The sequence below is a fragment of the Eriocheir sinensis genome, unplaced genomic scaffold, assembly GCF_024679095.1.
Source record: "Eriocheir sinensis breed Jianghai 21 unplaced genomic scaffold, ASM2467909v1 Scaffold686, whole genome shotgun sequence".
Lineage (NCBI taxonomy): Eukaryota > Metazoa > Arthropoda > Malacostraca > Decapoda > Varunidae > Eriocheir > Eriocheir sinensis.
Genome location: NW_026112038.1, coordinates 208246 through 225269, shown reverse-complemented (window position 1 = coordinate 225269; position 17024 = coordinate 208246). Strand labels below are relative to the sequence as shown.

Sequence of the window (17024 nt, the reverse complement as noted above, 5' to 3'; positions counted from 1 at the left end):
AAGACTTGTGTGTTGTGTGATATCCTGCCAAAATTAGAGATCTTAACCTTACCAATGGTGCTATCTCAAGTACAAAAGACATGCTCATAAAAATGTTGGACTGTTTACTTGTTGGCTTATTATATATCTTATGATGTAACGGTTGTTTTCTTCTTCCTCTCTGTAGCACTTTATGCCTTCAAGGAATAGAATGAACTTTGTAGATAACAGTGTAAGGTATAAGCCAGTAGATAACCCTTAAATATTACATCACCTTTGGCTGCCTCACAAGACTGCAAAAAAGTAGACATATAAGAGATTAGTTTTTCATTAGCATGTTGCCTGTCCACTCCACCATTGACAAGGAACCCAAAGAGACAAGACTAGTGAAGTATAGCAGCAGGTCTGTAGTGGATGTTACACTGAAGCTTTGACAAAACCCAAGTGACTTTCCATGATAGGTCCTCATTCTGCTTTTCCTTATGGCATGGAGAATATTGCAAGATTTCCATGTATTGATTTTGATTATGCTTTTTATCATATGGAAAAAGTTATGAGGGTTTGACAGATATTTGAGCAGTCTCTGGCTCGGTACCACTGGCCCCTGCTTTAGATTGTTGTGCCAAAGGTAACATTTAGTATGATTAGTGTTTGTTCTGCTTCATGGTCACTGTGCCGAGAGATAATCAGCGTATTCTGTTTTCATGCCTCAGGAGAAGTATCACGTGCCTTCTCGCCTGGGGCGGCCGTCACTGTGGTAAGAGTTTAGTGATGAGGGATGACAGCACTGTCAACTGTTAGACTAGTTCTTTTAAGCTCAGATTAAGTTTTGTCCTCGAATTCATGGCATCCAGAGTGATGCACTTCTGGAGTCAGTGTGGGGAGAATCGGCTGTACAGACAGACATTGTTCACTGCAAGAATTAGGGATCAAAAGTTGAGAATATTTAAAGTACATGTACAGTAAATCAAACATGAAGAAAACTGCAGCACAGAATAATTCACCAAAAGATGAAGCTCATTTTTGATCCCATTCACATAGTGTCCGTTACTTATTACTATGAATATAATCAAAATAACTTTATTTCTTCCTCCTGCTGCATGTGTTTACTGTCCTTCAAAGAAATGTGTACTTGTAGTGCTCACTTCTGCATCTTACTTTTATCTCTCAGGTATGTTTGGGAACAGACATGACTAAGAGCAATTTATCTTGATTGTCCCACAGAGTAAATTATTTAACACTTGCTGAGATTCATTAGACTATTGCATCTTCCTGTTCTTTCTTTTCCAGACAAATTTTAAGTTTGAGAGCTGGATTCCCTTTGAGTACCATTTTGATAAAAAAAATTAGTTTTGAGGGAGTAGCTCACCACAGTCCATGACCTTGATATCAAGCTTTTGACTTGCATTTTATTGGTTCCAGACTGACGTGAAGCCAAGTTGTTAAACATGTACGTAGATAAAAACAAAATAAAAAAACAAAGCCCTGCTGAGCCAACAGTGTGCTACAGGAAGGTCCAACTTTGTAAACACAGCAACTGTCTGTGTGACTTATAAACTAAATTGTGCCCGGACACACTTGCATCGGGTAATGAAAAGGAACACTTGCCAGCATACAAACAATAACTGTTGACTTGATCTTACTTTGTGTTCACGTGGGAGCTGTAATCTATGCAGAACAAATTGATATACATATGGAAGCTTACAAACAATGCTGCATTAAGAGAAATCAGATGAATGGGTAGATACTTATATGATAACACACAGTTAAACATGTACATATTGTAAATATTATATAAAGTAAATTATACATTTCCTTTTGAGTCGGTACTTTTGTGTTGCATTGATGTTTTTGCTCTTGAGCTTCCCCTCAAGTCTCCGTGCTCACACTTTCCTCTAAACATTTAAACCCTTATTTTACTTTGCTTTTGGGGAGTGACAACCATAACTTTCTTATATTCTAACCTCTTCCTTTTTCCATCATGTAAATATTCATAAACAATTCAGTCATTAAACACAAATTTAACATTGAGCGTTAACATGTTAACTGTATTGTGAGGTGATGTAGTTTGAACTTTGAGTTGAAGCTAATGACATTTAGATAAATCTTTCAGTTGTTCCCAGACACACCACAGCTCTGTTCTATGCCATGTGTTTTTGTCCTCACAAAATATTTATAGTTACCATACTTACATAGGTTCAGATCATCTGGATTTGGAATAAGAGTATATATATTTTTTTAAAGTTAGGAACTGTGAAGGTTATTTAGGATGTACATTCAGATTGCCAGAAGAGAACAATCAGATGGATAAGTTTAGGACTGCTAGGTAACTTCAGCATCACATACAGATGTGAAGGAAAAAAATCATGTATCTGTCTGTGAAGTCAACTTAGACACCACAGTCATTTTGTCAGGAAAAAATAACATTTCTTAAGTCAGGGTCTGCGTATAGACTTGGGTGGCATTGGGCTCGTCTGAAAGAGATGAGACGACAGACCCCGGGCAGCACAAGGCACTGGCATTAACTATTGTCACATTGTACCTCCTCAGCCCTTATCACCAAAGGCCGAGGCAGAGATGAGAAGGGCTCGGGCCACTTCTCGGATAGATGAGGAGGACCTTCAGTACATCCTGGAGGAGATGTGTGAGGGGGAGAAGGAGGGCGGGTTAGGAGCCAGTCTGGGGGAGCGAGTGGACAGTCAATCTCGCAGGACTCCGTCCTCATCAGGCCCACAGAGAGACAAGAAGCAAGGAGGGTGAAAGCAAGGTCTTGTTGTCCCCCCCAACAAGGTGAGGCATTGGCAGTGCAGGTGGGCCTTGCTGTGCTAGTATCCCTAGAGCAGCACACCGTGGAGTCTAGGTTGGCCCGAGGTAAGCTGTGTGCTGTCTGCATGGCTTCCCTCTCTTATGTCCCCTCAAGTTTCTCTACTGTTCAGGTTCTCTGAGCTGCAGCTGGATCCTTTGCATGAATAACTATCTCTAAGACTTTTTATACTTTAAATGGATACATCAGTCATGAATTGGAAAGTATTTTGATTTGCATTCCTCCAGGAATTAGTCTTTGTCTTATAGAATATTGTTTTGTGCTCCCAATAATCTAATGCTCCATTCAGTGGATTTACAGGCAATGAATTGATAGCTTTGTTATAGATGCAGTCTTGTCTCCTTTAGAGCAGGTGGAATGAAGATTAGAAACACATTGAGGATAGTGATGATCCCATTTGAAGTAGATGTCAATGTTTTTAAATTAGATAAACTGATAAACTTTTAGTGAACCTTAAATTTGCAGCAACTTGACCAGCTGCAATGCATGAAACTTTGCACATAGACATTCATCAATGAGTATAATAATTATAAAATAAAGATTACACAGTTAAATATTGTTAAAGTTATTCACCATATTCCCCCATGGTCCTGTAGCCCATGGCGGCAACACTATTCATACAGGAATGGTTCGGCTGCACGGCTGAAGTTGTTGTGTGTTTTCAGGATGAGGTTGAGAGCTACGCTGAGCTGCCGAGTGGTGTCCTGCAGCCCGGAGGTCAGCCCCATTCCCTCACTGTCCACCCCACACCCTGCACTGTCTTCTTATTTTGTCACTTTTCATTTTCATTGTAAACCACCCGCTGTATTAGTCTTCTGTGCTTGATCTACTCAGCCAAATTTCTCCACTCTGTCTCATAGTAAACACATTTGAGTCTTTGTTTTAATCTCTTTTCATTACTCTATGTGGTTGTGTTGTGCTTCATTCAAATGTTGCTCTTTGTTTTGAATACTTTTTTTAACTTTTACAAGACTTCTATTTCACACTTAATTTTATACCTTTACTACATACAGCTGTGTTTGCCATCATTTCCTAGTTTTAGGTGTACATGTCATATCTCTGAAACCATGAAGCATAATTAAGTATCATAATCATCTTTGAAACTAACTGCAATCCTAACACAGGAGTGGATGCTGTTGACGGTGAACTTGTGATCGCCAAGTCCGAGCCAATCCCCATCAGCGCCAGGTGAGTGAGTGGTGTGCCTGTGCTACCAGTGTCATAGTGGTGTAGGTTACTCTAGGGTTCCTCAGTTACTCATTCACCATCAGTATCTTAACCTCACAGTGACTAGAAACTCTTTTGTATTGCATTTCATCACAACATCATGGTAAAGAGAACCTGATACAATACATTAATTCTACATTGAGACACTTGTTGGAGTCCGCTGTGCTCAGGAAGACAATGATGCAGTATCCTGGTGTTGGGTTCAGTATTGGGTAAAGCACATTCCACTTACAGAAATGCAAAACTCAAATCCAAAGCCATATTTGTCCGTATCAGTGACAAATTCATTGTGCATTGGCCCGAGACACAGATGAGTCCGAAGACATTAAGCCATGGGAAACCTTTGGCTCGGTGCTAGAGTGGCTTCCTTGTGTCTTAAGGTTCAAATCGTGGTGGCTTCCTCATGTCTTAAGGTTCAAATCGTGTGGGTTGTTGGGAAAAGTTACTATCCTGAATGCATAAATTTCTCTTGTGCTTCAAGAGGCGGCAATATCTCCGTGACGTTAAAGGAATTTCTCTATTAAGTCGTGTAATATCATTTGAATGGGTGCTGATTGATTTAGTAACTTTGTCATTTTCTTAGTTTTCATATCTCAAAATTTTTCCTCATTGAAAAGTCTTCCTCCTAAACTCTGCTACTAATTGGCTAATCTTGCACCTACACATTCTCACTTCAGAAGTCATTGTTTTGCAGGCATGTTTCTCATCTGTTCAGTGTAATAGTTTTTTGGACCAAACTTCATGTTTATTACAATTTACTAGTTATATACTCATTACACTTGCATCACTTCATGTTTTTTCTTGTAGAAATTAGTAAAAGTGTTATAGTTTCATGTAATCTACAGTTCATTGGTCATATGATATGGGTCCCTGAATACCCATGATGCATCCAGGGGTGTGAAGTCAGAGTTGGTCGTAGTCGGTAGAGTCGCCTACTTTTGGCTGGAGTTTGATGTTGGAGTCGGTAGAGGCATCTCAGACACTGACTCCTTTACGTAATCTATTCTTGAATAAAGTGCTTGACTGCTCTGCTAGGCCAGTGTTGGCACTTTGTGGGAAATTTCCAGAAATTTGTGGGAGAAATAAGTTTCTGTTGGAGCTATTCTGGGACATTTCAGAATATTCATTAACATGGATTTTTTTGTGGAAATGTCATATTTCCTGATGTTTTGCATGGATTACTAATCTGTAGATCATTGAGATAAATTACTAGATGATGTCATAGAAGACGTACTCAATGACATGTAACAAGTCCTGCACGCAAAAATGGGTAATAAAAGTACATAAAAAGTGCGCACTTTTCCACGTCCTTTTTTACGCTCTCTTTCACATACTTTTTTTGCGTAAGAGGGAGAGGGGTGGAATTGGAGTCAGAGTCGTAGTTAGAATTTTCTTTATCTGCCAACACACCCCTGGATATATTTAGCTTATTTTCTCTTAGAAACATAATGTGCATCTATGAATCTGTGATACATGTGTGTCAGTGCAAACTTGATGTGTCTGGTGGTGCTATGTCTGGAGGAGGTAGTGATGGCTGTGGAAGACTTGAGCTTCAGGCTCTGTTACCTGCAGGTCACACTCGGACTGTGGACTGGTGCCTCTTGGGGACATGCTGCGTCCTTACCCCATCACACGGTACCTTCCTCCTGCTATACCACAGCTAGGGTGACGCACTGTCCAGCCACTGCTCTCAGGGGAACAGTTCAGGGTGTTTTCCATTGCCCTGTATTTCTTTAAATTGTGGATGTTATCAAGGCCTTTGACAAATGACTGCTCCACTACCAAGAGTAATGGCTTGGACATACTTTGCCTGCCACTTGTTCACTTGTTGCTAATGCGCCTTCACCCACCCGCCACCTGCATGAAGTGTCTTTATGGAATTGTCACTGTGTTCCTCATGTTGTGTTGTTGTTTCTCTGTTGCTCAAATGCCTCAAGTGACCATTTAATTCAGCCAGTTAATCTCTGCACAACTCTCATCTCTAGGTTGAAAAATGAAAAATGATAAGAAAGAATCTTTTCCTTTTGTTTTATTATAAGACTTTTCATAGAATGTAAGTGGAGTGAGTGAAATGTGTTTAGACTGAAAAGGCCAAACATCTTGCTGACCAGCCCCATTGATATAATTTTGCCTCTTCCCTTTGGAAATAGCTTGATGTAGCTCATGGAAAGAAGTTTTGGCTTACAAATGTGTTGTATGATGAGACACATCTGTTGTGGCACAGCTTCCCCTGCCCTGCTGCCTCACTCACCTCAGCCCAGCCCTCACAGCAGCTCTAACTGTTGTTTTCCTTCCCTCACTCTCCATTGTATCCTTTATGTACACATGGGACAGTTGAGATGTACTATTTCTGCATTCCCTCCCACACCCACATAACCCTAAGGTACATGCTATAAGTGTGCCATTCTCTGTAATTGTAGTTTTGGGCATCACCCTGAGACGTGGTCAAGAGTAGAATAATCCTAAACAAGCTCATGTGTCAGGTCACTGTCGGATGGGCGCCGTCGCACCAGCGGTCACTGTCGGGTGGAGAGAGTGTGCCGCTGCCTCGCTCCCGAGGCCGACAACGCCCTGAACCAAGACAGCACGCCACGGCCTGAGAAAGGTGACGCTGCAGGATGTTGCTTAGCCTGCTTGCTGTGGGGGTGACAGGCTTGTGTTTAGTATGACTTACTCTAATGCTGGAAAAAAAGTCTCTTCATGCAAACTAATATGATGGTGTTAACAAAATGCTGTTGTAGAGCTTCTTATGGCAAGCTTATAGAAGAGGATTCAACTAATAGTGAGTTTCCTTAAAGTTGCGACACATAAAGGTAAACTCTGGGAAAATATATCTTACATCTCTCAGTCACCTCATTTTAGTTGCAAAATGAGAAATATCTGCCATAAATTTCCTGCTGTGCCAGAATTCAATTAATATTTCCTATATATATAACATGCTTGGGGCAAATTGCACCTCATTACTAGTGATGATTTTAGCTTCATTTATGACTACATTTGCAGCGTCTCGGCGGCAAAGGAAGACAAAAAAAGAGTTGCAAACAAGGAAGACAACTGGTAACTGTAAACACTTTGTGCATCATTTGTAGGAGATGTTTTGTGTACGTTATTTTTAAGTGACATTTTTAAGTATTTCTTCTTCAAGCCTTTTATGATAATGTATTTCAGGTGGTAAGGCAGGACTGAGCATTTATATAGTGTCTTAAAGTATATATAGTGAGTTTGTTTATGAAAATTTTTGTTTATGTTGATATGCACAGTATGTCCATCTATGAACAGATATGTATGCATTCACACACACGCACACACACACACACACACACACACACACACACACACACACACGCACACGCACACACACACACAATGCTTTAAGGAAAAGTTGGACAAATACAGATACGGAGACGGGACCACAGGAGCGTAAGCCCAAGCCCTGTAAAACTACAACTAGGTAAATACACACACACACACAAACACACACACACACACACACACACACACACACACACACACACACACACACACACACACACACACACACACACACACAGGCGGTGGCTGAGTCGACAGAGTAACAGCACTAGGAGGACGCGAGTTCAATCCCCAGTGCCACCAAGCTGATTTTTCAGCCGCCGAGTGGCTCTTAAAACTACCCACATGCTGTCAGAAGACCGCCTATCAACCCGGACTCTAGATTCTAGGATTAAAGATGAGCATGAGCGAGAACAATGCAAGATAGGCGCCATAAACACTCACTGCGCCAGAACGGCTGGGACCATCAGGTCCCACCAGGATCAGAAGCCTTACCCAGGAAGAAGCCCCCACCGGAAGGCCTACCGGGCGCTATAGGCCGCGACGTAAAAAACAAAAACAAAAAAACACACACACACACACACACACACACACACACACACACACACACACACACACACACACACACACACACACACCTAAAATCCACTAACTTAGAACTTTAAATTTTCTCTTGCATTTTCTTAAATATTATAGAAAGCAGAAGACAGTTTCCTAGTGGTAGTCTTTGCTTTATCAACAGTAAAGTTAATACAGTGCACCAAACCACATCCACGTGTTGCCTAAGCTGTGAGACGCTTCCCACGCTGCCACGGAAGATTATACACTCAAGTCCTGGTGATGTGGCTTGGTGCAAATAGGTCTCCTCCATCTCCCTAGTGTATAAGTCCTGACGTCACCCTCATAAACAAACTGCTTCAGGCATTTTTGGCGGCTTCTAGATATATTTGGCCGAATCAACTTTTCATAAAGTGGTAGACCTTTTGTCTCTGTCATTTTGGGGTGAGAGTGTTCTAAAATTCTCCTTAATTTTTCTGCCTATATCACAAGTAGACTTAATGAGGCAGGTTTTTTAATTTCCCCCAAAAAAAGAAAATATTTTTTTTCAAATTCCCCCAAAAGAAAATTATTATTTTTTTCAATTTCCCATAAAAAAGAAAATTTCAATCCACCCTAAAAGAAAATGAGGCAGTTTTTTTTTTATTTCCCCCCAAATAATATGATATAAGTTTTTAAAATTTCCCTCCAAAGAAAATGATACGTTTTTTCAATTTCCCCCCAAAAGAAAATGAAAGTTTGTTTTTCAATTTCCTCCAAAAAAAGAAAAAGAGTCATCTTTTTCAATTTCCCTCAAAAGAAAATTAGCTTTATTTTTCAATTTCCCTGAAAAAGAAATAAATGATTGGCGGTTTGTTTATGAAGGCAGCGTTGTGATGCCTTGATGGAGGGGATGGTGATTAACATTCTGCTGTAGCCTTGTGACCCTGTGGTGTACTAAAATGACCTGTGCCTCCCCCTCCTCCTCCCCACCAGCCGGCAGCTCCAGCCTTGACTCCCTCAGTGAAGAAGGTGAGCCATCGTCCTCACCTCTAAGCCCTTGCCCTCAAAGTAATTCACCTCTCTTTGGATTACCATGTTCTGAGGCCCCTAAGACACGTTCAGGCAGTGACTTGCTTCAGAATATGTAACTGGTTGCTCTTTTAACCCTTAGACGGCAGTGGAACTATATATAGACAGTTCAAAATTCAGTCAGTCAGTTTTGTACGGCAGAAATATAACAACACTTCCAGATTGTGGTAGAATCTATATATAGATGATGTTAAAACATCTGTTATGTGGCGTAACTATATTTACACTATGGTCCTAAGGTCGGCAATGAGTATATATAGACGATTCGTTTTGGGGGAGTGACTCTTCAAATACTGCCGCTGTCTAAGGGTTAAAGTGTATGTTGTTTTTGCTTCTTATAAGCAGATACGTTTGTTGTGTTTATGAGTAGAAAAATGGAATGCTAATGGGCTTCAGATTATGGTAATATTTTTGTTTTCTTATTTATTTTGCAACTGCACATGAATGTTATATGTTTTGAACAAGATCATTACGTGTTTCCAGCTCCCTCTCACCAGCAAATTTTCTCGTGCATACAATGAATGTCTTTTGCATTTGAGCATATCTTTATATTTTGTTTTGATCATATTTCACGAGACTTAATGCCTTGCAGTAAATTAATTTCTGTATTTTTCTTTATATTTTCTGATTCATCACATTTACCAATGCATGCCAGACTGGAGTACCGGAAGTGGTAAGATAAGTCTTCTTCTCAAGGCACCGGACTGTTACGGCTTGTAACGAGGCTTTTAGGTTTTACTTGACAGAATTTCCTTAGTTACATCCTGCATATTTTTTTCCTATTTTATTCACTTTGTACATCTGCTATTACATATTGCTGGATTTTTCTATCAATAGTTTTTGTTAGTTAATAGTTTTGACAACCCTTCTTGGCTTTGCTTTCATAATGCATACTCACAAAGGTAACTATAAACTTTATTTACTTGATCATCAAACACATGTTGATAAAACTGACTTTCTCATCATTTGTATGCAAAATTTAGTAAATTGAGAAATCAGAGTATGTATTAAGTTTAAAAGTTGATTAATGGTGACTGTGGTACTCAGAAGGTCACAATACATAGAGAGTGAAAGCTAGATGTGCATAGACAATTTGCAGACAATACATAAACAGTGATGCACGAGGGATGGGCGGGAGGCTGCTGAGACCAGACCTGTTTTGCAGAGAGCATGAAGCGCCACCGTCACAGCATTCCCGGCCACCTCTCCTACCTGTCCTTCCTGGCGGGGCTGCAGCAGAAGGCCACCGCCGCCGTGCCCGTCTTCTCCACGGCCGTCATCTCTGGCTCTACATCGGCCCCGGACCTGAGAGACAACTTTTCAGCTCTTCCATTCTCTGCAAGTAAGTTTTGTGTACGACTTGAAGGTAAGAAGGGAGCAACAATTAGTGGGCTTTTTTTTCTACAGTTTCTTTTTGTTGCCTTTGAGTTGTTTTCTGTGCTGTAAAAAAATAAATAAAAAAAAGACAAGTAAGTAGCAGGAGTCTAAGGATGAGGGGTGCCAGGTGTCGGGAATCATCTCTGGTGTGAGTTTTACAGACGGTGATGCAGAGAAAGACAAATATAACTGTGAAAAGAGTCATGTAGTGTCTTTTTACACCAAGGGAGGCAGCTCAAGAGTCAAAACAAAAACAACAACAACAAAAAATCCTGCTTGATGCTGCTCCACCAAAACAAAAAAAGATTGAGAGGCTAGAAGAGAGGTCAGAAGGGGAGGTGTCTTTATACTCTCCTCTTGAGTAGAGCGTAATGGTATAGGTATAAAATGAAGAGAGATTCAGAAAAATTGCAAATAATATACATAATTACTGTGGGCCAAACTCTTATAAGAACTAGAAAGAGAACTCTAGTCGCCATACAGACGCTGGTCCAGTATGGACCAGCGTCCCTCCTTGCCCTTCTTCCATAGCTATGGGAGCTGATTGGTTGGATGAAGGGAGCTTGGAATTAGGAGTCAGTGTTACTATGGAGGGAAATTGAGGGAGGGGGCAGAGCTTCTGACCAACTTGGCGTGACTATAGAACGTTTCCTCCTTGCCACTCCAGACCTTGAGGGCCTTGGGGGGGTGCCATCCATCCGGCCTCTTGAGACCCTCCACAACGCCTTGGCCCTCCGTCAGCTGGATGCCTTCCTGGAGCGCATGGCCTTGGCACAGTTCCGCACGCCACTCTCCTCGCCCCCCAAGATGCCCTCCACCCCAAGGCATCCCCGCACCTCCCTCCCTCTCGGCCTCCAGTCTCCTTCTTCCAGTAAGTGGTCTCGAGAATCTTCCTTGGAGACACTTTAGGAGAAGTGTGACAACTTACAATGGCACTGCCTAACTAACTCCAGCATGGACGTCCATCCCTAGCCACTCCACGTGTGTGTGGGTGTGGAGGCAGGAGTGGCATGTCGTAGCGGAGTGACTAACATCTGTAGGGTTTTGATAGATGTCCTTTGTAGCAATATACAAGCGTTGAGACTGTGTTTGTTTAGTAGACTGCAGAGTTTAGTGTGCCATGCGTGCAGTAGTGTCTTTCAGAGTTCTGTATTCAGACGAACATATCACATTTTAGTACTATTAGATATCTTTTTTTTGTTTTTATATTGATGGTGACTTTTAAGGAGGTCTGCAAGAGGTACCAGTAGCTGTTCACTCAGTAGTTGTCTCGATACTTTTATTCATTGTCGTCCATCTTGGGTAGTCATCGTTTGAAGGCTGCGTGGCCCCAGACTACTCGTCTCATCATTTATTTTTCTAGAAGAGAGGCTGTGTTGTGCCCGAGGGATGTTAGGACAAAGAAACACTTTCCCGTGATACACTGATCTCTTGATGTCAGGGCAAGTGTTGTCCGAGTTTAGTTCTAAAAGCAATGCAGTTAATGTTCTGGTTTCCTCAGAAGGAAGAGTACAGTAGAACGATGGTTTAACACTAATTTCTTTAAGATTAGTTATCTACCACAAGGCCCTGAATTTGGGACACCTTATAGTTTTTACTTGAATATTTTCTGTTTAGTATGAATCAGTTTTGAAGTGTATGATCCTCTCCATGAGGCAAATCATGCAATCAAGCAACTGAGGAGTGAACGGCTTTATCACAAAGCAGGCCAGTTAGGCCGACCATGCAGCATGTCATTCCCACATTTTTTCACCCAAGAATGGCTCTTACTCAATTATTTTCATGTTTTTGTATGCCAATAAATTAATATTTAGTTTTAATTTTTTTGTTCAGTACCAATCCGATACACTCCTTTAATAAAGTAACTCCTTGATTAAGCACAAAATTGTGTCAGCAGGAAGAGTCTTTGATACTGTTAGACTGCCGTCCTACTGTACTGGCGTGTGAAGGCTGTGCAACATATCAAAATAGTGTCTGCTAAGTTGTGTGTGTGTGTGTATTTTTCAAGTCGACATTTTGTGACTTACTCCTAAGATTTAAAAGAAGCTCATAGAGACTGGGTGATAGTTAAGAAAGAAATTTGCTCAGTGATCTTATACTGCCACTTGGTGAGGGTGATGGTGTGGTGTAAGGTTGTAAGGTTGTCAAGTCCTTTCCCTTTGGTAAAATAAGGTAAACAGTTGCCTCAGTCAGTGAAAGGACAGGCCAGCAACTCAAAATTACTGCTGTGGGTGTGAAGGGGACCCCACCGCCCTCAAGGACTGCCGGGGGCTTATGAAGGAAAGAGTCTTCAGCGTTTTTACATGGAGAAGTTACACTCTGCTCAATTCATGACATGTTGGGTCAGTTTGCTGGGCTCAGATTTTTCAAAGTACTGTGACATAATCACCCTTTTTATGTTTTTGAAAGAAAACTATTCATTGATATGGGTTGTTAAAAGTGATGTAAATATTTGCATCATTCATGAACATAAGAGGAGATATGCATATTTTGTGTCATTTCTGATTTCAGAAATATTTCCTACATGCTTTGCACTGTTTTCATCTTTTCTACAAATTTAGTAGATTGGAGTGTCAACTTAAGAATAAATTTCACCATTGCTTTCCATGTTATAATATTTTCTGAAAAAACATTTGACACTGTGGTCCCTCTGTGTAAGTAAACAGTTACTTTACCAATTTTATTATTGTGGTTATTCTCTTTATGGTGCCTCATCCTACTTGAGATGGTATCATTTGCTTCCCATAAACATTTGGTCTAATTTGAGCTTCCTTTCACTAATGTTGAGCCCCTTCCCCAAACTGTGGTGCGTTGAGGGCCATGGCACCCTGGGTTATTAATGCCTTGACTCATGTTCATGGGAAGACCTGGCTGGTGTGACTGCCATGACCCTTGGGCTAGTGAATCAAGCTCTTGCTTTCTCACCTTTAATACTGTGAAGGATATTTCACTGACCACACGGCCACCAACCTCATGTACTGACCAGGCCAGCCCTGACTACCATAGGCAATGCGTATGGGTGATATTCCTGTTAAGTGTTTAAGCTTTGGCTTGATGTTGACAAATTAGATAAACCTTTCTGCACAAGTAAATGCTTCAGAGTACCAGTACTGCGTTGATAACATAAAGTGAGATGAATAATAAGTTTTGTTCCTAACACTGATATCTTCTGGTGTCAAGCTTTATCAGATTTTTAGGTGACTTGCAGATTTTTATTTGCTTTTTTATTTTCCAGTCTTTTTAATGTGGCTTCTTTGGCATCATATTTATTTGCTTATTTTGGCATTTGAGTGAGTTGTTAGTCTGGCACAAGTGCATGAATCTGTCAGCATCACTTAAACCTGAAGCAGAATTACAGACAGTCGTTCACATTTTTATTACATTCAACTTTGTAATGGGACACTAACATTTTAAAATATATCAGTACATTTAAATTTTTTGTGAGATTTAAGTTTTAACAGAAGTTTCCAAATTTTGCTCATTAGCCCATTTTAGTTTTAATAATTGCACACATTTCAAAACAAATGACTGCCCAACTTTAATAGATTATTTGTCTCATATTTTGAACAACTGATGAGTCAGATAAGTGAATGACTGCTTTAACTATGTTAATTTTATTGTGTGAGTGCAATGGCCAAATGAAAGTGGTTCACTAAAACTAAAAACTAACATTAAATGTGATCATTAGTAAATTTATAATAATCTAGATACATACATTTACTCATTAAATATTATTTTTTTAAGATCTTTAGTCCTAGAATAGTCACTTAAAACTATCTGTATAGCTGTAAGAGTCTAAAGCTAACTTAGGATCTTGAGTACTCAATATTAACCAAGCCAAGCTCCACTTTCCTTGGCGGCTGTGCTGTGTGGTGTGTCCTGCTAGAGGTAGTGAAGGAAGTTGTGTTCTCCAGGTGTTGGCTGGTCTGGACCCCCATCCTTCGTGTCATCCTCCGGCCCCTCCTCCCCCAATATCAACACTCTGGAGTTCTTCTCACACCAGCACCGCTGCTACGACACCAACACACCACAACCAGCATCACCCAAGTTCTTCAGCACAGCTCCCTCCCTCACTACCACCACCACCACCACAATCACCACTGCTCAGCATGAACACGCTCACTACAACAACCCTTACACAGCCAGAGCCCCCGACACATACGCTGCCAATGATAGAGGTGTTTTTTATGCTGAGGTGAATGCTGCTGCTGTTAGGTTTCTCTTACAACTAAACACCAGCACCAAGCCTCATCCTGACACGGGCCTTCCTGACTTCTCTGCCCAGCATGCTAATGTAGATGAGCTCAGTAGTGCTGATGGGGGGGTGGGGGCGGTAGAGAACTCCGGTGAGATGAGTGACCCCGCCTCGCCATCAGAGGGTTCGGAGAGCTTAGGGTCCCATTCCCAGACTGAGGTGGCCTCCATCATAGAGAGAGGAGACACGGCCACGCCAGACACTCACAGCGACGTTCAAGACCAAGAAATATCATGCCAAGAAACCACAGAACCTGAGAATCTCCTGTCCGTCACGAACAACAGAGGTGCCGCCTCCTCAGAGTGAGCTGTGGCGGTGTGTGTGTGTGTGTGTGTGTGTGTGTGTGTTTGGGTGTGCTGAGAGCATCAAGCCTTCATTCCAGTGTCAATATATAATTAAAATGGAAGTCATTATGTTTGTGATTGTTTGTAAGAATATTTGTCTAGAGAGCTTTGGGTGCATGTGCTGAGTGGTGTGTGGTGGTGTGCCTGGCCCTGGTGTGTGCCAGCCCGCAGCACAGCGAGGGCAGCGGCGGGGCAGGGCGGCATGGTAGGGATCCTGTGTTGGTCTGCAGGAAGAGTGTTTGTTGTCCCATACCATTAACAATCAGACTGAATCATGAAAGAAGATAAATCAGAATCTTTTTAATGAGAATCACTTGTGTTGCTAAAGTTCCCTACAATTTCTGATGCAGTAACTGACATTCAGTATTGCGAACCACAGAGAAGAGAATTTATATATATCTATATTTTTAAGTGAATGAATTTTTTGTTGAATGAGTAATGTAAGTGAGGATATAATATATATATATTTCTATAAAGAAAATGCCAGACTGGACAATATAAGGCTGTGAATGGAGCAACTGTGAAAATTTATGGCAAGACGTCGTTGTTAGCTAAAACTCTCCCGCTGAAAGTCTTCATATTTATACAATTTTGTTAGTTTTTTCCTTGATGTCCCTTGGTGTGGGCAGGAGTATGGCTGCTGTGTGCTGTTGTTGCATGCTGGTGTACATGCCTTCCCAAACACCCGACTACAAAGCTCAAGTGCGACCCCTCTGAGGAAAAGCTAAACATCTCCCTTTTGTTCACAGATATTGTTGAGGAGTATGGGGCTCTTGATCCTCTCCTTAGGTATTACTAGTGGGGCGGCCTGACTCAGTGCCTCCTGTCACATACCCAGCAGGCACGTGTTCCTGTGCGTGCCTGTCTGGCCTCCTGATACACGATTCTCAGCATTGTTTCAGCAGGTTGTTGTGCACCTCAGAAAAAGGGGAAGCAATGTGCAATCTGTTCTTAGCATCCTTCATTCTTTTGGTATAGTGCTCTGAAGAAAGGGAAAACTATACAATCTGTTCTCAGCATCCTTCATTCTTTTGGTATAGTGCTCTGAAGAAAGGGAAAACTATACAATCTGTTCTCAAAATCCTTCATTCTTTTGGTATAGTGCTCTGAAGAAAGGGAAAACTATACAATCTGTTCTCAGCATCCTTCATTCTTTTGGTATAGTGCTCTGAAGAAAGGGAAAACTATACAATCTGTTCTCAGCATCCTTCACTCTTTTGTCACAGTGCTGAACGAAAAGTAAAATGTACAATCTAATGTGCCATAGTGGAGTCCCGAGAGAAAATGACACGATCACTACAACCCTTTTTCTTGTGTGTGTCTTCTTTTCTCGTCACAAAGACAGGGAGCAGCGCCTTCTGTTCCCCTCCCCCACATGTGTTGTGCTCAGAGTCATTATTTGCTCACCTGTTTTCAGTATTTAGTTAAGTCCTTAGGGTGATTTACTCAGTTCAAAAATGGTTTCCTGTACTCTGTTGGTTTTCAGTCAGATTTCATTATCAGTAAAGTTATTTGATCATGTTTTTGTCTTTTTATACTGACCCTCTCGAAAACTGTCTTGATTGTAGTGGAAATGCTGCATCCATGAATTTGAAGTATACTAAAATATAATTGTAATGGGCTAAGTTATTTGAGGAGGAGAAGGAGGAGAAAGGGGATGAATGTTGTCTTAGTGATAGAAAGTGAGGTTGAATATGTAGTAGTTAAGTTATATGAGAAAGAGGAGGAGGAGGAGGAGGAGGAGGAGGAGGAATGTTGCTTTAGTGATAGGAAGTGAAACAGAGTGAAGGGATTAACACACCTAGACTGATATCTTAACTTTTACAAGATTAGATTATGATTACTTGCCGAATTTGCTTTGCCATGAGAAGTGAAAATAAATGGGAAAGTTTGATAAACATAAACAAATTGAGTATGATAGATGGGTAGATAGATAGATAGAGAGGATGTGAGGAGAGTGAATTCTCATCCCCATGCATCTATAGCCTATTAAAATATCCTGCAAGAAGCCTGATAGAATGAAGGCTAAGATGGGGAGTGACTTGGTATATAGAGATTTTTTTTTTATGTCAAAGGA

General features: G+C 41.0%; 1 protein-coding gene across 1 annotated transcript in view; it reads left to right on the top strand.

Annotated features, from left to right (window-relative positions):
* LOC126993841 (inositol hexakisphosphate and diphosphoinositol-pentakisphosphate kinase-like) overlaps nucleotides 1-16468 on the top strand; it is a 33523-nt gene extending 17055 nt beyond the window's left edge. Inside the window, exons 13-21 of the mRNA XM_050852986.1 lie at nucleotides 2659-2768; nucleotides 3467-3520; nucleotides 3928-3991; nucleotides 5603-5665; nucleotides 6514-6635; nucleotides 8876-8911; nucleotides 10137-10313; nucleotides 11016-11219; nucleotides 14263-16468. Of these exons, the coding sequence (XP_050708943.1) occupies nucleotides 2659-2768; nucleotides 3467-3520; nucleotides 3928-3991; nucleotides 5603-5665; nucleotides 6514-6635; nucleotides 8876-8911; nucleotides 10137-10313; nucleotides 11016-11219; nucleotides 14263-14909 (1477 nt within the window). The 3' untranslated portion in view covers nucleotides 14910-16468. The remainder of the gene's footprint in view (nucleotides 1-2658; nucleotides 2769-3466; nucleotides 3521-3927; nucleotides 3992-5602; nucleotides 5666-6513; nucleotides 6636-8875; nucleotides 8912-10136; nucleotides 10314-11015; nucleotides 11220-14262) is intronic.
* The last annotated feature ends 556 nt before the right edge of the window (nucleotides 16469-17024 follow it).